Source organism: Panthera pardus, unplaced genomic scaffold (genome assembly GCF_024362965.1).
Source record: "Panthera pardus isolate Hobbes unplaced genomic scaffold, ASM2436296v1 HiC_scaffold_1, whole genome shotgun sequence".
Lineage (NCBI taxonomy): Eukaryota > Metazoa > Chordata > Mammalia > Carnivora > Felidae > Panthera > Panthera pardus.
In genome coordinates, this window is record NW_026526654.1 from 81,072,164 (window position 1) to 81,093,826 (window position 21,663).

Below are 21,663 nucleotides of genomic sequence, written 5' to 3' on the forward strand. Positions count from 1 at the left end.
CTCAGGTCATGATCTCATGGTTCATGAGTTTGAGCCCCGAGTTGGGCTCTGCACTGACAGCCTACTTGGGATTCTCTCTCTCCCTCTCTCTCTCTCTCTACCCCTCCTTCACTTGTGCTCTCTCCCTCTCTCAAAATAAATAAGTAAACTTTTAAAAAAAAGAATATTGCTTTTGCTCCTTTGTTTTAGCTTATCGATTAACTCATAAAACATTTTCTCAATGCCTGTGATGGAGTCTATATGATTCAGGTTCTCAAAATAAAAAAACCAATAGAATGTGTGTGTGTGTGCGTGTGTGGATAGAGAAAGAGATTTATTTTAAGGAATTGGCTCACAGAGCTGTGCAGCCTAACAAGTCCAAAATCTGCAAAGGAAGCTGGCAGGTGGGTGGCCCAGGGCAGAGCCCATGTTGCCATTCAAGTTCGAAGGCCACCTGTGCAGACCCCTCTCTTGCTCAAGGGAGGTCAGTCTTTTGTTCCACTCAGGACTTCCACTGATGGGAGAGCCCCACTGACATTGTAGAGGGCATTCTGCTTTACTTAAAGTCCACCGATTTCAATGTTAGTCTCATCGAAAATACTTAACTAGAAATATCCAGAATAATGTTCAGACCAAGTATCTGGACACCATGGCCCAGCCAAACTGACACATAAAATTAGGCCTCACTGACCGAGATCTTTCTGAAGTCTACTTAATTCATATCTGTCACTCAGAGGGGGTGTTGTTAAGCAGTCGAGAATGATTGCTATCACTTGATTGGAAGATCCAGAAAAGAAAATTCTATAATGTTCTCGATTTTATTAAGACAGTCCAACCTAATGGAGCAGATTCTAAACTCTGCTTCTAATGTGCCACTCAACAAACGTATTGACATTTTATTCACATAGAGCCAGAGCAGCAAGTTCAGACTGTTGATTCTATCAAAACCTTGTCAATCCAGTACGGACGTCACCTCCCTCCTGGGCCAGCTCTGCTGTCCCTGATTCTTGTGTTTTCCTCTCCTCTGAACTCTTCAGAGGTTAAGTGGGCCAGGCCAGTCATTGGGTAATTACTAATGCTCCACACCGTCAGTCCTTTCAAGTGTATTCAAGTAGTGAATATCAAGTATGAACACTCCTTTTAAATCTGTTATACCAGCATTTACCCGTCCAAATGAATGTTCTCTTCTTCAAAGTCATAATTCATTCTAATGACACTGCCATTGCTTAAAGCATTTTTGAAATTCTTTAGAAACTCCCTTCAGAACTAGATGCAATATTCTTTTGAATTTCTTAAACAGGGGCATAACTTGGCTCTTTGAAGATAGATTGGGATTTGAAACAGTAAAAAGACATTCACATTTGAGCTGATAATTAAGGTAGGCAATCAAATTGGGCAATATTATCCTTTAGCCAAAAATCAACTATAACCATGAGGTAATGAGAAAAAAAACCTCCCTCCTTCTGTAGATAATGTCTGGATTTGCATTCTTGTTGGAATAAATTAATAGCCTCCACGGTGACTCTTGTTCTGAGAGCTTCAACAAATCAATCACTTGGATAAATCAGTCCTCACATATTTATTTTAAAACTAGATTCTACAGTTTTATGTCATTAGTTTCACTCCGGAAACTGGATTCTAAGTGTTTTAGACATTCCCTTTTTTTTGAACGTCTCTCATAGCACTCATTTTGTTATTCTTCTTAGTTTGCACACCTGTCTTTTTTTAAAAAAATTTTGTTTTTTTAATTTTATTTTTGAGAGAGAGAGAGAGTGAGGGAGGGAGGGAGGGAGGGAGGGGCAGAGAGAGGGAGACACAGAATCCGAAGCAGGCTGCAGGCTCTGAGCTGTCAGCACAGAGCCTGATGAGGGGCTCTAACCCGTGAACTGTGAGATCATGACCTGAGCCGAAGTCAGACGTTTAATCCACTGAGCCACCCAAGCGCCCCACACACCTGTCTTCTTTTATAAGACTGGACGCTCCTTGAAAGCAAGGGCTGAACTTTATATACCAGCACCCACCTCAGTGCACCGCAGAGTAGGCACTCGATCATATGTGTTGCATGCATGAACTGAATGAATGGATGACTGAATGAATGAATTGCTTAGATCGTTGTTGTCCTATAGACTAGGATCGATCTTAAACTGTTAAAATATCTGAATAAGGCTGCACTTATACCCAGAGTGAAGCCTCTTTTGCCCAGAAAGATCTGTTCCAATACACTTTTCACCAATTTAAAGGCTGCCCGACATTACTTCGTTGCGACACTTGCTAATAAATACATTAGCACAGTGTATATCCCCTTAGAAGCAGTTCATGAAACTTTGGTGAGTGAATAAGGACTGAGTGAATGCATCCAATAAAAACCGCTTTTAATTCAATGAAAACATTGTTTTTAATTATAAAAGAAACCTTCCAGATTTCTAGTCCATTCCTGGAGTGATTACTGATGGTTTTTCTCAATTCAGCTACTTAAAAAAAAAAAAATCTTTGTCAATTTTTGTGAATTAGAGTTTCTATTTCCTTCGGGAAACATTTAATATTTGATATCTGCCTAAGGTTTGTTTGCACTGACATTTTACTGTGAACACTCTTCATCTTGTACTGAGTTGAATAACAAATGTTTAGCCTCTTCTGTTATTAAGGAACATTTTTTTCTTTTCTGGAAGATCGGTTATCATATTGTTTCTATTCTCCAAATACTTCATAGACCTATTCCTCAAAAAGCTCTTCTTGAGAAAGTAGCTGTGAAAACCACAATTCTTATTGTAATTTGGTAAGTTACAAGGCAAATCTACCACCTGCAAAGCATGATGGAAATATCACACGCACACGCACACACACACACACACACACACACACACGGTCACAAATTTAATCAATTCCATGTTGAATGCTAAGAAAAGTTTTAATTGCACAGAGTACCCAACATATCAAATATAAATGAAGGGACAATCAGGAGCGCTATCAAAATGTATAATACAGGAAGTTGTTTAAAAAGAATAGAAAAATTATACTAAGGACCCATAAATCTTCCTCTTTATAAGCATATGTAGCGATTCCTTCAATGCAGGTTTTATATGTACATAGGAATTTTTTTCTTTTTGAAGAACTCCATTGCAGCTATGAGATGAAAAATGTACTGATGTAACAATGTATTATGGTAATGTTATAGCTTCCTTCTTTTTTGCTTTTAGTGTTGGGATTGCTAAAAGCCTATTTAAAACACCCAACTGACATAACCCGCTTTCACCAGAGGACACTGCCAAGTACGTTATCCTTCCCCCGTCACTATTTGGTTCCGCGTTATCCGGCCTCTTTCTACACAGGTCATTTTGATGAGAGAGAGAGGCCAAGGGAGCTCAAGTTTCAGGCAGCGGGTGGCAGGTTACCGTCCTCTCTACCTGGCCAATCCTCCAGTGACCCCTCCCCAGAATGTTTCTCCTAAGGATGGGAAACATACTTGTCTTCCAGTGAAAGGTGTCCTAGGCTTTTTGTCCAGCCACGTTTGCAAGAAAATAGCACTGCTAACCATCCACTCGCTGGGGTTGGGTTCAGACGAGGAGGAGATCCTGAGCAGAGGACCGCTGATTTATGCAGTATCCACAGTCAACGCCCAAGTCAGACTGGCCCCTCAAAGGCTGCCTGGGGAGCTCCCAGGATGCTTGGGTTCTAAGCAAAGCATTCAGGGTGCTCCCTCTGCCTCTTTGGAGAAGTGTTCAAAGGAGAAGATACCCCTCCGGGCCACTGGGCCAAAGCCCGCCCTTCCTGGAGTCAGCTGCATCGGGCCGGCCACCAGGGAAACGGAAGACAGGAGCCTCCCGCGGGAGCACAGGTAGGGACAAGCAGGGGGAAGTGCCCGCCTCCCACCACCTCTTGCCTCCCCCCAGCCTTCTGTCTCGGCACAGGCCTGGCAGGTAGCAGGGACCACAAAGTGTTCAATCCAATCAGATAAATTGATTGGGTGTCTCTTCCGATTCCAGAACACTTGGAAATGGCAATTCTGCCAAAAGAACCTCCGTCAGAGATGATCTGGGTGACAGACTGCAGTTGAAAACGTCATCTATTGAACCTGAGAAAAGTAACAAGGCACGTTATTATCGTCACTGGAAAAACAAAGCCAAAAACCCAACAGTGCCTTAAAACTCATACAACATACAATGTAACCATTTCAATAATTAGCAGAGAACCTTGACTTCCTCAGAAGAACTCAAAAACCCAAGCAGCTTTTTATGGTTGTTTGTCTACCAGTAGGATATGGATCATTCGCTTTTCCAAGGGCCAGAATAGATGTGCAGAGTTTTCCCACTTGTGACAAAAGGCCCCCAGTTGGCGAATAGATGCCCAGGACAAAGGTCAGTTTTTGCAAAGGCGAGAAGGGGACGGCACTAGGTTGATTCACCAGGGCAGAGCCAGTAGAGGCCAGGCTGGCCTGCCTGCAGGGGGTTGCAGGCAGCTGATGCATCTCTGGCTGTGCGACCTGCGACCTGCGGTGCATAATGATGGCTCAGGCCTCAGGCGGGGCTCCAAGAGTCCCTCCCCACTGCTCTGTCCTGGAAGTGGCCCCAGCTTGACTCCTAGTCAACTTGCAAGGAGGCACTGGCCAACTTCACAAGCCCCTTGGTGTCCCTTGGATGGCAATGGTCATCCCAGGCAGCCGCACTCACGTGCGCCAAGGCCAGTGGGTGGGGCTGGAGAGATGTCACAGGAGGGACCAGGCACCTGGGACTGCAGCCACCACCGGGTAAGTTAATCCTTCCCCCCAAGAATCCGTGTATGATCCCCCACAGGGCTGCAAGGGAGCGAAGCACAAAGTGATTTTGTAAGGAACACCCAGATAGAGAAAGCTAAAGCAATGTGGAGGGAGGGAGGGAGTTAGGGGGAGAAAGAGAGGGAAAGGGAGAAAGGTGGGGGAGGACAAAGGGAGGAGGAAGAGGGAGAGATCAGGGCAGGGGGAAGCAAGGAAAGAGGAAGGAGGAGGAGGAGAGTGAGAGAGAGAGAGAGAGAGAGCTCTCTCGCGCACACGGGAGGGGAGGGGCTATCACCAAGACAAGAAATCCTCAGGAGTAAGCATTTTTGCTATAAACATCGGAAGAAAGCAACCCTCATTAAATATAACTGAGACTCTTGTTTTTTTATATCTGAGTATTTTTTAAACTGCAGGTTCATAGAGATTGGTGTTTTTTCGTGTGTTTGTGTTCGGGGTCTTTCTTCTTGCAATTAGCAGCAAGAGTCCTGGTTCGAGGAAGTTGCCTTCGGGCCCAGACTCACATGGGACCGGAGAATGGGCTCAGCAGAAGACAAACCCAGACGAGACTGGACGGATGTCCTCTGCCTGAGCCACAACCAGACTGAAAAGTCGCACCAGCTCCTGAGGGGGAAGCACTGGATACTAGGATCTAGATTAAAATCTGGTAGGGGCGCCTGGGTGGCTCAGTCGGTTAAGCGTCCGACTTCAGCTCAGGTCACGATCTTGCGGTCCGTGAGTTCGAGCCCCGCGTCGGGCTCTGGGCTGATGGCTCAGAGCCTGGAGCCTGCTTCCGATTCTGTGTCTCCCTCTCTCTCTGCCCCTCCCCCGTTCATGCTTTGTCTCTCTCTGTCTCAAAAATAAATAAACGTTAAAAAAAATTAAAAAAAAATAAAATAAAATCTGGTAGGTGAAGCCTTCTCCAAAGCTATTCTTTCGTGGTCTTACAAACCCTTTCAAAAGTTTTTAAAGATACATATCGCCCATGGTTAGTCTTCCCCCAGCTGCTCCTGGTTAACATTCTGTTAACTCCTGTTAACATTCTGTTGCCTTGAATATGCACATCAGGAAAGCATCACTCTTTCATAACATTTAAATTGTTGTTAATATTTAAATGAGCAGTAAGATGGACTTACATGAACAATGTATTTAAAAATTGTATTCTGGGCATGCTGCACACTATAACTGCTACGTCAAAAAACGTTAAGGAGCCTAAAAAGAAGAGCCACCGCATTTTTTTCTTGGTAGTAAACATTTCTCACTTCTTACTTTCTTTTTTTTTTTTTTTAATTTTTTTTTTTTTTTGACGTTTATTTATTTTTGAGACAGAGAGAGACAGAGCATGAACGGGGGAGGGTCAGAGAGAGGGAGACACAGAATCCGAAACAGGCTCCGGGCTCCAAGCTGTCAGCACAGAGCCCAATGCAGGGCTCGAACCCACGGACCGCAAGATCGTGACCTGAGCCGAAGTCGCTGCTTAACCGACTGAGCCACGCAGGCGCCCACTCACTTCTTACTTTCTGAAGTCCGTGATGTTATGTTTCCCTTTTATCAAGAGGCCTTTTTCTTTCTTCCTTTTTTTAAATGTTTATTTATCTTTTGAGAGAGAGATTGAGAGAGACAGAGACAATGCACAAGGGAGAAGGGGCAGAGAGGGAGATACAGAATTCAAAGCAGGCTCCAGGCTCCGAGCTGTCAGCACAGAGCCCAACGCGGGGCTCGGACCCATGAACCAGGAGATCATGACCTGAGCCGAAGTCCGACTGTTAACCGACGGAGCCGCCCAAGTGCCCTGAAGCCTTTTTTTTTTTTTCCAATTAATTGTCCACTCCCATGATATTATTCTACCCTCTTATTTAACTACCTTCCTCAGGTACTTGCGAATTTGTAACATACCTCTGGAAGTTACACTGAATTTTCGGTCAGAGAAACTGCTCCTTCGGATTAAAGGTTCACTCATTTTTTCCAGAAATAATTTAATTGTCTCCTTCTTTTCTGGACTTGTGCTTGACAAATTCAGAACTTTTCCTTCCACCTTTACAGTAGAATTGCTGAGCCCAAACCAATAGAAGAAATCAAATAATGCATCAGCTTTGAATTCATACGCAAAGCTCAAATGTTCTCCATTAACCACCTTGTTTCCTGGAGGGAAAAAATTTTGTACTGCCTCTTGAAAATCAAACTGAAAGAGAGAGAGAAGCGTTTAATGTCATGGCTATAATGTTATATTACAGAACGGTATATTACTATAGAATTCTATTATTGAACTAACGACTGCCCAAATATCCAAAATATCACCTATCTTCTTTCTTTTTCATTCTGACATATTTTTCAACGGTTGACTTTTGTTTTTTAAAACAGACCTTCGCACTTATACCTTATCCATCTGAAGCCCTTGAACCGCTTGGTCACATTGACCTTTATTGTTACCCCGTTTCTAATCGGTTGCTCGAAACCAAGCTCATTTTATTGGTAGTGATAATGAAACCACAGAAAACGTATGTCTCAGCTCTAGGGACTCAGCCTCGCGTGAAATGCCACCGACCCCTCTCTATGTGGTTAGCAGCCCTGGAATCCGACTGACGCAAGCTTACCTGAAGCCGGTAGCTCTCCCCGATCACTGAGGAAATGACCATGTCCATCCCATGCTCTATCTGTCTTCTTATCTTGGGGTGCCTTGTGTTCACGAGAAACGCGTACGTTCTTTCTAGGAATTAGGAGGCACGATTCAGATTGAGGTGCGCACATGCGACATCAACATACTTCTCAGCATTTGATAAAGCAGTGACTCCCACCTTATTTGGAGACTTTGTTCATTTATAGCCTCCTCTGCAGCTCCCTCAGACTCTCACTGTAAGGCCTAACCAGATTTCTAGAAATGTTATTCCTGAGAACCTTGGGGATGCAAAGGAAGCTCTGGGCAGCTGTAAAAGCCAGTTAGAAAAATCAGCTCCAAGACTACTCTGTCACTCTTGTCTCAAAAAAATAAAAAATACAAAAAATAAGTCCCCTTCCCCGATTATCACAGATGAGAACTGACTCCCACTGTGTGCGTCCGGCATGGGGAGCTAACGTCACTAGGAGGAAAATCCCTCCCACTGTTTAAATAATAGGATGTCTCTGCCCCCGGCAGTTGTATCCTTGGTGGTGTGGTGCTGGTTTGTTTCGGGGTTCTTTCTTTCTTTCTTTCTTAATTTCTTTCTTAATTTCTTTCTTTCTTTTTTTAATTCCTTATGTCCACTTCTGCCCAATCCTACACAATCTAAGCAAAGAGAAAGTTGTTTCTTCATTAGGAAATTTGAAATATTATGAACCAATGATCTCGTAACTTTTCCAGTCCCCAGAATCAAGCTCCTTGGCCTTAACAGTCAAGTGTTGTTTTCTAGACAGACACGTTACATGGATTCCCACTCTCTGTTAAAGGCCACGGACCAGCCATTACGTGAGTTTGAGAACTGAGTATTTTGCATTGGCTTTGGGAGTCAAACCTACGGTCCCTCAATAATTAGTCTTACATCCCTCAGGAATATCATTTGAGCTAACTTTTGCACTAACTTTGTTCATCTTATTTTTTTTTTTACCCCTGTTTCCTTTCTCCCAAATTGCCATCCTGGGGGGCACTTTAAATATAAATGACCTTATATCCTCTTTGAGACAAGAGATAAAGAAAGCAAGCAAGCTATTTGAGACCTTGAACTAACTTTCACACAAACCAAACTAAGATCTTTAGGTTCCTTAGACACTAAGGGCTACCGCACTCCACTGTCATGCTGGCTGGGCAGGTTGTGCACTGCACCACTCTAGAGGGTGCCATTCACATTCACAGACATTGTCTATTTGTACAGTTATTATGACAAACTTCTGGAAAGGATTAGTAAATGATGTTGAGTTACTGGTGGCTTTTTCTAGTTTGCACAAAAGTGCAGCTTAGCACCAAGGTTAGACGTGTTACCTTACTTATAACTTTCATAATTTAAACTTGACCATCTCAAGCTTCTGTATCACAGAAGCCCTTTTTTTCATGGCTTTCCTTACAATCGCACAGCACTGGGTTTCTGTACCTCCTTCCAGGACAGTTGTCACACAACCGTATAGCTTTTATAGGCCACCCGCAAATCCACAAACATTTCCTGCACCACTCCCTGCTACTTTCATTAAAATGTAAAAATGGAGAGGTCTCTTATTCTTTCTTAAGATTCCTCCTGAGAGATCGACGCAGGAGGTGTACTTGATACGCCTGTGAATTACATTCCCGGAGAACTCTCCAGCTTTCTGGTCATCATCAAGCCAAATAACATCAGGGGCTCAGATGCTCTAACAAGTGCTACTTGCTACCTCGCGTTCCGTTCCCGGCCCCTCCTGCCGAGAGAGCATTGTGGCTGAATTGTCAAGCCAGCGGAGAATCTGAATGATTCTGAAGGAAATGAACAGAGCAGCAGCTCCACGAATCTGAATGAGAATGAATGTTTGAGAGAGTCTATTTGGAATTTGCAGATCACTTCTTACTACTTTGGGCGCATTTTAAGAACGCTATTGAGAAGTAGGATTAAGAAATTCTGCCTCTATCACTGAACATTATGCCCATGGCTTTCCCCACATAACACTGTGCAGGAAGCAGGGAAGATGGAGATATTTTCCTATGGAAACAGGAAGTTAATGGAGTTGTTATCAGTAAATCTTATTTCTTGGAAGAAACGGTAAAGAGATATCCCTCCAGTCGAGATTTGAAGGCCACAGCATGAAACATAAAAGCCTCTACAACAGCTCTTTCTTTACCTTAGTTTTCTTATCTGTTAAGTGGGTATAAGCACCTCATAGGTAGGATGACTATACATCCTAGTCCCCCTGGGTTAGACCTTGGTCCCAGCATAATTATTAACAGGACCTACTCTCATGCTCGAAAACGTTCCCGTTTGCATGAAAGTCGTATGGGGCTGTTGCGTCCATCAAGGACATGAGCCTATGCCTCACACACGTGAGTGTCTGGAATGTGGCAGACAGAATTATATATCATCAGCAGCGTTCCAGTCATTTTTGCAACCCTCGTAGACTCAGAACCTGATAGCACTTCCTGCCTAGACAGGAAGTACAAGACAAAAGCCCAGAGACAGATGGCTTCTGCCCTAGGATCATGTAGAGGTTCTGCAGGCTGGTGCTGTGCTTCAGAGGGTCTAACGCACCAGGCTCCTTGCCCCCCAGCGTTGTCACAAGCTGACATCTACCCTGCCTACTCCGTGAACAACTTGTACCTCATTAGCATGCCACAGTCCACAGCCCCAGGAAGCAGCATCAAACCCAAAATATTTATATACCTACCTTTTGAGGTGTCTTTTTTGGTCTGTACGTTAACAAAGAACAGCATTGGCTTGCTCAATATAGTTTCCCTGTAGTCTTTATAATCACAGTAGTTGGTCAGTTCCACATACCTACGAAAAAAGCAGAGATAATTGCGAACGTAATATACCCTTCCATCTAGGTCAGGAAGGGGATGTTCTGGACGGGCGCCTGCCACATCCACAGAACTTGTGAGGGAAATAGCCTAACGTGTGCCCTCTGGAGGCAGTCATCTTTTGTACGATATATATAAATCCCCTCCCTAGTCAGCTGAGACATCAGGACACAACCTGAAGGTAGCCCTGGTCTTTGGCGTGGCCTGGCACCAATCCTGGGCTCTCAGAGGCAGCCTTCGCTATGTGATGGCCAACACCATCTATCTTTTGGGCTCTTAAGAGTTCACTGGAAGCTAGAAGTGCTCTGTCTCTCCGGACTGAGAATGAATTACACCCAATTAGTGGGATAAGCTAGAGTGGGTCTGAAATTTCCCTCTTCTCCTCCTGTCTTGCCTTCTCTGATCCCTAGATCCCAGCCCCCCTATAGATTATGCAATCAACCAAGAGTCATATGAACTAATTCATGTGTCCCCGATCCTGAGCTTTGTGCAATGAAGAAAAAAAAAAAAATACCACTAATGTTGGACTTTTGCCCGTGACCCTATTCAGACTAGCCTCTTTGATTTTCATTCATTACCCCAGCCTGGGAAGTTCTTCACACGTTGACTCTGTCATCCAAGATGTCAGCTTTCTCCCCCTATACTACAGATTTTCCAGGTAGTTTCTATGTCTCTACCTGTATTGTTGATCGAAAGACAGATCGAAGTGCAAATTGGCTTCCCTCAAGACGATGGCTAATTTTCTATCCATACCTCAGCTCAGATGCCACATGGGCACAGGCAGGCTGAATGGCATCCAACAGGCTGGAGGATGTGTCTGCCACCGTCCCTCTTCAACACAGAACTGGTTCCCCATTGACTGGCCCAGCTGTGTGCATGTGCATGGAATGAATGGCCGCCCTGGCTGACAGCACAGGCCGATTGTGCTATGCTGTGATGTGCTTGCTTCCTACATCTAGTCGCTGGCAGAGACAGCTCGAGTGTTCTTTCTGGCTTGTTGTCCGTCCAGTGCCTGATGTGAAAATCACAGCCTTGGAGAGAGCCCCACTGCAGGGAGCTGTGACCACCCAGCCCTATTAGCCTCCCGCCCCACCCCACTTCCCATAACCCGCTTAGGGGGGCCAGCGCACAAGACCCAGACCTGGGTGTGGGTTGGGAACACGTGGGAGAATATCTACCCCCAAGGCAGAAAAACACAGCTTTGGCTTGTCTGTCTCCCAGCTTGGTTTCTTAGAAATCTGTATCATTCTCTCTTTTCTGGGGATTGTCAGACCTGATTTCGAGAGCTTTTAAAACCTGACCCCTGATGGAGTCTCTAAAATGCTTCCTGCCTTGTATTTCATCAGGCTTTTAATGTAGTCTCTGCTTCCCACTCCAGGGACACTGGGTGGTCAGGGGGCTTGTCCAGGGGTGGGGAAGGGGCAACAGGGCTGGTGTATTCCGGGGAAGGGAAGCGGGGACAGGTGTTGACATTCAGGGGTGGGGTGGGGAGGGTAGGAGTAGGGGAGAAGGGGTGGGGGGCCAGGGGGAATAACAAGGGAACAGACTGCGGAAGATAATGCAGCCCAGGGATTTTGTATGGTTCTTCTGTCATCCCTCTCCTGCCCTTATCCTCACCTGAGCAGCACAGTGCCCAGTGAGAATGGGGAAAGGGGAGGCGGGGGACTGAGGGGGAGTGGCCCTTGTGTCCCCTAATCATCAAGGAGAGAACGTTCCTGTTCCTTTTTGTCCCAATTGGCCAACTGCCAAAAGGCACTGAAGAAAGGAAGCAGAAGAGAAGGGAGAAAGGGAACCGCAATTTGCTGAGTTCATTTGCTCTCATTCATTCATTCAACAGCATTCACTGGGCGCCGACTGGGTGCTGGGCACCAGGCAGGCATCGCACGTGCCTTATCACACCTGAGGGGCTCAGGGCCTGCGAGGTGGGGCTGGGATAGAGGGTGGCAGTACGCGGGTGCCCTCCCAGCCCCTCTGCCATCATCTCTTAACTGTCCAGGACCCGGGACGACCAGACAAGAGTGGCCTGGGAGAGGCTGTGTAAGGTCTGTAGTCGTAGGGGGCGTGGGGAGAGGTGCAGAGGAAGAAAGGAAGAAAACTCTTATCTGTCGTCATGGAAAGGAAAGGACAAGTCCAATTGGAGTAAACATCAACAAGGCAGATGCGTGAAGCTGGGGCAGAGTCGGATGTCACTTGTGACCCATCCAAGGCAGATTTTCATATTCTCCTGCCTTGTTTGCCATGGAGCTAATTTACAGTCACTTAAGCATTTCATATTTTTCTCAAGGTGACTCCTCTGCTCTCTCAATATCCGTGGTCTGAGTGTCGTTCTCTAGGGCGTGAGCACAGCATTTGTGTACAACGCGTCTGGAAAATCTGCCGTCCCGATTACTATTCTGATGTTGCACGTTAACAGTGCAACGCTCGCCTCTGCGCGAGACCCATCAACATCCAGCCGAAGGGACCCTCGATTTTATTCCGATGAATCCGCGGCGTATAGGAAAAAGATGAAAATCTCAACTTAGAAATGATCACTGGTTGGGAACATAATCAGTTTTCCCCCGAATTCTCTGGAAGGTTTTTTTGGAATGCGAGGGGGCTCAAAGAGCTGTTGTCTGTCATGATCAGAGAAGGGGGACCGGGCAGGGAGTGGTGGAGGCTTCCGGATAGTCGCACGCTCACTGAGTTTAATGCATAACCTATACATGTGTCACCCTTTCTGGAGTCTGAATTTCATAAGATGCCCTGAATAATAAAACTATGCTCAACATAATTTAATTTTCCTTTGATGATTTAGAGGCACTTTTAGGATCTTAACGGGGCTGTAAACATCACCACAGAGCATGTCAGTTATCACTATGCCACAGATGTGTGAAAATGCTGCTATTTATATGAGAGCTCTGTAACAGAATTTACAGACAAGAGATTGTAGCAAGATCCCTGCTTAATGAACTCTCTATTTAAACCAGGTCACAAATAAGAAATACCTCCTTAATTCATCATTCCCAGCCTCCCAGGTACGGTACAATTGTTAAACACCTTGAAATTCCAGAGAAATTAATAAATGTGAGCACTCCTTTGGAATCCACTGTTACAAAATTTGGATATGTGAGCCACTAAAATACAAAAAGATTGAGGACCTGGCTGTGAAGTCTCACAGGTATTTAAGTATCTGGCATTCAATCACTGGCTTTATTTTAAGATGAGCCTTACCAGACTACATTAGGGAATAGTGATTTCATCTTTAATCGTGCATATTTCTGAATTACTGATGCAAACGTTGCTTCTTGGGTACTGGATGCTTGTTGTATTTGCTGAAATTATTAAGGATGAAAAGCAAATGGTTTAAGATAGCTCTCTTTAAACTCTTTATTTCTTCCTGGCTTTTACCCTGGCCCCAAAATGCTTCTAGGCTGAAACTTTCTATGCCTGGCTTCAATCCAAAGATTGAAAGGCAGACCAATGTGACGGCCTTTCGAATGCACAGTGGTTCGAAATGAGAAGATCGAAGTCATGCCCTAATTGACAGGCAGTGTGAACTCAGCTGCAGAGCCACATCTCACTGTGACCTTGGGTGAGTTACTTAACCCATCTGAACCTGTGCCCTCATCTATAAAAGGGATAGAACAGTATTTCTTTCTGGGCGAGGATTCAATGCAGTGCAAGTAACATAGGTGTATGCACTTGGGCCCATAATAGATACTCAACAAACACCGTCAGTATCTTTAACCTGAGCCAACTCTGCTGGCCAAAGGGTGAAGTTCTATAAACTTGTGCCACACAATCAAGGCTGTGTTCATCTGAGTGACCGGGAAAAAGGACAACGCAAGCATCTGAGAAACAAGTGAGCAAGAGTTTCTCCTTCTTTGCTCCAATTTCTTTCCTCGGTTTTTCAGTCTGGAAGCTAAAGCTAAAGCTTAATGAAGGCAATGCCAGAAAGATGAGACCAAGAAAGAACACTGTATTTTTGCTCCTAGCAAATCAGGAGTGGCCGAAAGATCACTCCCCTCTGAGCTGCCTACCTTTCTCTGGGGATTCCTTCAGGCGTTACATCATTTCTAGCACAATCTGAAAAGCTGCCCCAAATTTCCCTTGGCTCCAGGAATTGAGTGCTCAAAGGCGAATAAGAACTCAACCCTATGGCTTTTCCATCTGAGGAGGGGTGGGGGGGTGTGCGTGTGTGTCCCTGCATGTGCTCATTTAAAAAAATATGGAGAGTGGAGCACAGAAAAAGAGGAACACATATGGAAAACAGGCCTTGTGTAGAAGTCCCAGAAGTTGCTTATAGCTTTCATAATCCTTTGCTACGACACTAAGCTCAAGCGTTCTGCCCTTGGGAGCAAGCAGGATGGCCCTGCCGTGTTTCCAGTGTTAACTTGACAGCTTTATGTGAGGCCTCAGCCTAAGCTGTCAGACAGCTTCTTCTCTTTCACTTCCTCCCCTCCTTCTGCCCCAACTCTAGGGAAATTAAGCAATGGCTTCAGATTTATCACTCCGCTGTCTGCTGATTCGAATCAAGGATACACATGTTCGTCTACTCATTCATTCATTCATTCCTGATGCTCAGTTCACGCGAAGTGCTGTCATGGCACAGAGAAGGACGCATTCGTACATCCATTTATTCGTGCAACAAATACGTACTGAGCACATGCGCTGCGCGGCAGGGGCACAAAGAAGCAAAAGGAAATAGTCTGGCTCGCAAGAAGCATCTAGTTTGCTAGGAAGGCATAAGAAAATGCACCACTTCGATGTCAAACGATAGACAGGTAAAGCCGTGTTGCTTAACGCATGGCCGCTGGACCATCAGCACCGGCATCACCTACGAGCTCGTAAAACTGCAGAGTCCTGGGCTCCTCCCCAGTTTTGTTCAACCTAAACAACTGTGTTTTAATAAGACCCCCAGGAGGCCTGCAGGTTTATTACAGTTTGAGAAGCACCGGACCGAAGACATGGTCCCTGCCATCGAGAGGCTCACAAACAAATGTGATGACTCAAACACGCAAATGCCAGAGAAATGCATAGCTCTCTGCCTTCGTGTGTCCAACCTCCACTGGCTTACGCTCTAGGTATTTAAATAAGAAAGAGCAAAGCAGGAGGGGTCTGGAGTTAGAACGGTGGACTGAGCTGAGACAGACAAGAGGGACCAGACGCACCACCACTGGGTGGGCCAGAGCGGCACGGAGGTGTCCCCAGCAGGAATCGCGGGTTAGCCAAGCCTTGGGGACTGTGGGGTGGCTGTGCTCAGGCCTGCAGGCGGGCGTCTGGCAAGGACCAGGTGAGCTGAGAGCAGGAAGCAGCCCGGAGTGTGGCCGGAAGCCCACAGCAAGGCTCCTGAGGAAAGAAGGCAGCAATGGCACGAAGCTTTTGAATCATCAGATCTGGGGTTGATTTCTGTCTCGGCGACCTCAGCAAGGTTATTTTAGCTTCGCTGAGATTAATTTCCTCACCTGTAAACCCTGGCTAACCAAAAGGACCCCCATGAGGCGGCTAACAGATTAAATATTGCGTGTGAGGCACTTGGCTTACGGGGCTGCGAGCATTTGTCAAGTGGTCAATATGTCACCATATCCGATGTCACCATATCCGAGACTCAGACACGGGGACCAAAGCTGAGGACCCACACTGACTGACAGGGGCCGCAATGCTGCAATCGCGTCTACGCCTCCGCCTCCCGTCGGGGTTCCTCCAGGGAGGTAGGCCCGGGGCCAGCAGACAGAGCCCAACGCTTCCCACGGCAGGTGGAGGTGAGACTTGCCCCTGAAAATCTACCTAGGCTCCAGCCCTGACTCCACCCTCACCTCGCCCACCTGTCTCCCCGCTGCCCCCTGCATCCTCTGCCCCCAGGTCGCTGACCTCGAGGTGGGTGTGACTGTCACCATCTAACAGCTGGTCCCATATGGGCGGGAGCAGCTTGCGTCTCTGCTTTTAGTGGCTTCCTCAAGGCCGCTGGATTTACCTTCTCTTCTAGGCTGATTATCTACAGTGCGTCCTGTCTGATAGAAGTCCAGTTACCTCCTTGTGGATTCGGGAGACCTTTGGGAAAGCTGCTGCCGTCTACAGCAAGCCAGAATTCTTCTGGCTTCCAGGCAGCTGGCTGAGAGCGGAGGCTGACAAACAATGCTACACAGAAGCCCTCGTGCCACGACTCACCAGCACCTTACTTAGGCAGGTTATTTAATCTCTGTGTCCTAATTTCCTCATCTGTAAAAAAAGGGAAATACCAACAGAGCCGACTTTGAAGTCTCTTGCGAGGTAACGGCTGTAAAATACTTTGTACCATTCCTGGTACTCAAGTAAACATTAGCAGCCGCCGTAATTATTGTCATACTTATTTTTATTACCCGAATAGCCTCTTTGATGCTAGGGAACATCCGAAAAGGAGGCTGGAGCTCCTATTTGCACGCCACTACATCTCACTAAGGGGCTGCATCTAATTACAGGAAAAACGTGTGTGCATGTGTGCGTGTACACGTGCGTGTGTGCGAGTGTGCGTGAAAGTTAATGGTTACTTTCACCTGGAATCCTGAGCAGGTTGTGTGTATAATACAGCTGGAAATTCTGAGCTTGAAAGAAAAAAATAACAGGAAAGAGCTTGCCATGAATCTCCCAAAATTAGGACAAATTTTTAAAGAAGGCTCTCAGGACTTCTGCAGCCCTGGTGGCCATCCCTCAACCTCCCCTCCACCCCGAGTTCCCTTCGGCTTATTTAGTAGGCATAGATTTGGAAAAATGTTCAAGTATCAAAAAACACACCCCAGTAAGTTGGGCCACCAAATCATCCTCTTGTCTGAATGAGTGACTCATATGAATGTCAGGGTCAGTAGCCCTAAGCGTTTTCGTAAAAGACACAGCACACGTTTCCGAGGCCTCAACAAGGAAATCCTGCTTACGCGGTAAGCCGACCCACACCAAAAATAGTTGTTGAATGACAAAAATAACTGAATTCATTGATAGAGCAAGGATTCTTAACTTGGATCCAAGTAGCTCATAAATTACCTGGACGGTCAGCAATGTTAGTGTATATATACACATCTGGGGAGATGGTCTACACAAATTCTCGAAAACCCAATAGTCTGAAATGATTCATAACCGTCGCTTGGCTTTTTCGTTCCCTGGCCATTTTGGGGGCTCCTCTTGGTTGGGGGCCATCCTGCATCTGAGGGAGGAATATGGTGGCCGCAGGAAAGATGAAAAAGTTGTTGGATTCCATCAACTCTAGGTCTTAACTGGTCATGAAAAGGAGGAAGTATGTGCTGGGGTACAAGCCTACTGTGAAGATGGCTGACAAAGCAAAGTCAGACTGGTCATCCTCGCCAGCAACTCGAGGAAGTCTGACGTAGAGCACTGTACCACGCTGGCCAAGGCCGCTGTCCAACACGACAGTGGCAATAATGTTGACTTGGGTATGCCATGCAGATAATAAATAATGCACGCTAGCTATCATTGATCTAGATGAGTCTGTGATCTTTAGAATTGTGCTGTAATGGGCTGTTTAAAAGTAAATCATGCTGTTTGTCTTTAGTACAATGGGCCAAAGCTTACGGAAGGAAGGAAGGAAGGGAGGGAGGAAGGAAGGAAGGAAGGGAGGAAGGAAGGGAGGAAGGAAGGAAGGAAGAGAAGGGAGAGATGGATGGAGGAAATGAATCACTGCTTTGGAGTGATAAATATTCTGAGAGAGGAAGCTCTATGCGATCCCCAAAACCAAAGACAACTGGGTGAATTTGGCAGATCTGAGGAGACAACTTCGGATGTCTCCATTCGGACTATCTGCCCACTTTGTAGTCCATGAAGACAAAACTTCTCACTGCTGCCCACAACTCAGTCTTCCCTCCCTTTCTAAAGGCTATCTCCATCCAGATCAGGTTCATCCTTCAGGACCGCACACCCGCCTATAAAAGCCTATCTCCCCTGCCATACATATGTCCCCTGAGAGGAAGACAGATTGTTCATTCTATCACCCAGATTATTCTCAGATGCTCCTTACTATTTCCCAGGGTTCAAAGGCCCTCCCTCAAATGCTTTGACAATGAGAACCCTGTAGTTGCATCCTGACGGCACTCTGGTCTGTGTCACCTGGCCATTGTTTACTTTGGACTCTATACTCCAGGGGAGCACTGCCCTTTAAGAGTCTTTTGTGTGGGAGGTGCTCAAAGCAAGAGTGCACACTTTGACGTCGTTTTAAATTTTGCCACACTGTTTGCTAAGACTGAGGAAGCTGGCTATGTCAAAATGCTAACCTCTAGCTTCAATTAATTCTGCACATTTTAATTTTTCATACTCTATTCTCAGATACAATGGTTACCTTTTTAAAATAATCTTTGTAAATATAATTTCTAACTCAGTTCCTCCATAGTCCCCTGCGTATGGGTGGGAATTCTCCATTCATCAGAAAGAGAGGGTTTTTTTGTTGTTTTTTTTTTTTTGGTGCAAAAAGAAAGGGTGAAATTCTTGCTGCAGAATGGCTTTTCAGGCATTCAAAGCCCCCACTCTCTTTGTGTGGAAAAGCAACATTTTTCCCAGCAGCTTTGAAGCCAGTATTTTAAACATCTCATTTTGTTTGCTTGCCCTTCTTGGCTCGATCCCACTCACAAGGTACCATGGTGCTCCTGTCTTTCCCAATAGCAAACGCTTTGAATCTGAATAGGTGGCCAGCTTACTCATCTCTGATTCAAACTCTAGACTGCACTGCCTGCTTCCCGACACTCAGTTCCACACCCCAAATATAAGACACCCCCCCACACACACAAGCACAGGGTGACCTCTGGAAGGCATGAAGCCATGTAGAATCAAGCATGACGCTCCCTCCTCCTTTACCCCATGATGATCAAAGCCCGCTTCAGACAGACTGCAGCCTTCTGGCTCCAAGTTTGCTAAGAAGAGCTTCAGACACTTTCGCCACCACAGTGAGGCATCCCGGGCCCCCTCCACCAAGTTAGGTTTGGGCCCAGCTCTGCCCCGGGATCCTGGAAGCTCTAGGCATTGCATCGATTTTCCCAGAACCTACCTGCGCACACCACAGCCCACTGGGCCCTCGTTTGCACTTCACAGGGCTTTGTTCCTTTCTCGGCCGCGCTTCTGTATTTTTTGAAAACCGAGGCAGGCCAAAGATGGGAAACTCTGAACTTCTGCACCTTTTCCACTGGGTCTCCTCACCGGCTAAAGCCGGTAAATACACAGAATGGAGCATCCTCTCCCCTCCCCACAAATGCAAAGCCAGGGCCTGAGTCTGTCCTCCGCAAACATCCCTGAAGGGCGTGCCTCCATTTGAGCTCATATGACCCAGTTAAGGAGCCAGAAAGAAAAATCACCCTCCAGTTATGCGCTCTCCACCCAGCCCTACGCCACGCGCCTGCCCTGATGCCCTCGTGGGCGGCTTCAAGTGGCAGCTGAAAAATGTCATCACTAGGGGCGGAAAAGGCGGGGGGGTGAGGGGGGGGGGAAGGTGCACCTCCAGGTGACGTTAGTAGTGAGGCGATCGCACAAGTGGCACGAAAGAGGGGGAGTCCTGGTGGGGACGGGGTTGGCGGCAAGCCGGGCAGGCCGGGGCTCCCGGCACCGCAGCGGGGTGGAGGCCTCTGCGGGGACCCGGCGGGGCCACCCACCTCTTGATGTAGCTGCTGAGGCGGTAGGGCTGCCCGTCGAGGCGCACGCGGCCGTCGCCGAAGACGTTGAAGCCCCCGCGCGCCGCCCCCGCCGCCGCCGCCGCCGCCGCCGCCGCCGCGGGCCCCCCGGGGCCGGGCACCACGAGCTGGTCGCCGCGCAGCTGGAAGGCGCCGGGCTGCAGGCGCAGCAGCTGTGCCAGCGGCAGCAGGGCCAGCTCGCAGTCGCACGTCCACAGGCTGCGCAGCTCCCCCGACGAGATGGAGGTCAGGCTCGGCCTGGCCGGCGCGCACGCCACCCCCGCCATGCCGCTGCCCGGCGGTGCCTCCCGCGCCCGGCTCCGGCGTCGGGTGCCGGCCGGCGAGCGGCGCTCTGCGGGCCCGGCGCGGAGAAAGCGGGCCCCGCGCCGCGCCGCCCTTTTATCCGCCCCGGGCGCGGCCGCCCGCCCCTCCCGGGCCCCGGGCACGACCCCGGACGCTCCGGGCCGAGCGCGCGTCGTGTTGGAACTTGGCACACGCTCCCGGCCGCGCCTGCTCGCCGCCGGGGGTTACTCATCCCCCTCGGGTCCGCCGCTCCACACCCGCGGCCGGGCCCGCCCCCGCCTGGCCGACACGGCCGGGGGCGGGGGGGGTGGCGACAGGCGGCCCGCGGTGCGGGTCGGGCCTCGGGCCTCGGGCCTCGGGGGAGAGGGGAGCATCCATCCGCCCGCGGGACCCCGCGCCCCTGCGGACGGGTGGGAGGGAGGCGTGGCGCTCTCCTGGCTCTCCCCGGCTCTCCCCGCCTGGGGTCCGGGGATCCGCCCGCCCTCCGCCCTCCGCTCCCAGGTCGGGCCCCGAGTTGGAGTCAGTTACCAATCACCGTCTCCCAGCCTGTTTGCTGCCCTTTTCCCCAGCACATCATACCCGGCATCTCCGCTCCTCTCCCTGATTCCTCCCCCTGGGCCCCCACCACGTGGAAACTCCACTGATCATCGTGATGATCACTTTTCCACAAAGCCTTCTTGAGTCCGCCTTGGAGTTAGTTCATCGCTTTGCTTCGGCTTGCTTCTCCTGCACGCGGCCCACAGGCCTCTCGGCGCGCGGGGTAGTGGGGATGGACAGGACCTAGCAGTCCTGCCTCCTCCCCAGCGTCCGTGTCCGTCCGTAGTAGGCTAAGCTCTCTGAGTCCCGGAACCTATTTATGTGTTGAGTCAGTCTATAGATAGTGGAGTGCCAGCTATGTGCTCATTCTGTAGCCATAATGAATGTGCTTGACCTGAAGTATGAAAGGACTATCTCATTCACTTTAATTAAACAACTGTTTCCGAAATACCCACTAGGAGCCCGACAATAGGTCAATTCTGAGCAGAAGAGGATGTGTTAGCACCAGCCCTGCCCTTGCCTAGCTGTCCGTGTGGTTACAGAGGGTAGGCAAGCATTTCAACAGCTGCGTTGCACTGAATAAAACGCGCGGCTGAGGGTAAACCTGGAATTATGGGGGGGGGGGGGGGGGGAACAATTCAGCCCCGTTTTGAGGAGCTGGGGAGGCTTCCTGAAGTAGGTAATTTAGAACACTAAACTGGATCTTTTTAAAAGCTGACTAGAACTTAGAGAATATTTTTAGTTTGTCTTTGTGTGCAACCCAGCATGGACCCCTGCATAGGTTTAAATCAAGTCGAATGAAGGGCCTTTCGCTCACATCTCATTGCAATCCCAGAATATAAATGAACGCCATTCACTCCTTTCTCCAGACATGGGTCCTTTTGCCCCAGGATCAATCCCCATTGCTGAGTCTCTCTGAACAAATCTAATTCACCCGATCCATTGGCCACTACTGAATCAAGCTTTCGTGGGGAGGAAGGGGGAATCCGCCTGTGAAACAAGCAGCCAGGGGGATTCTTTCACAAAGTGAA

The 21,663-nt window shown here is 47.9% G+C and overlaps 1 protein-coding gene across 1 annotated transcript; it reads right to left on the reverse strand.

The window, feature by feature from the left end:
* Nucleotides 1-2,868: 2,868 nt before the first annotated feature.
* Nucleotides 2,869-20,291, reverse strand: MEDAG (mesenteric estrogen dependent adipogenesis). The gene is made up of 5 exons (XM_019447847.2): nt 19,775-20,291; nt 10,043-10,152; nt 7,321-7,433; nt 6,623-6,908; nt 2,869-4,051 (listed from the first exon to the last, which is right to left on the reverse strand). The coding sequence occupies exons 1-5, from the start codon at nt 20,077-20,079 to the stop codon at nt 3,927-3,929; spliced, it is 939 nt and encodes a 312-aa protein (XP_019303392.2). The 5' UTR covers nt 20,080-20,291; the 3' UTR covers nt 2,869-3,926.
* Nucleotides 20,292-21,663: the final 1,372 nt, after the last annotated feature.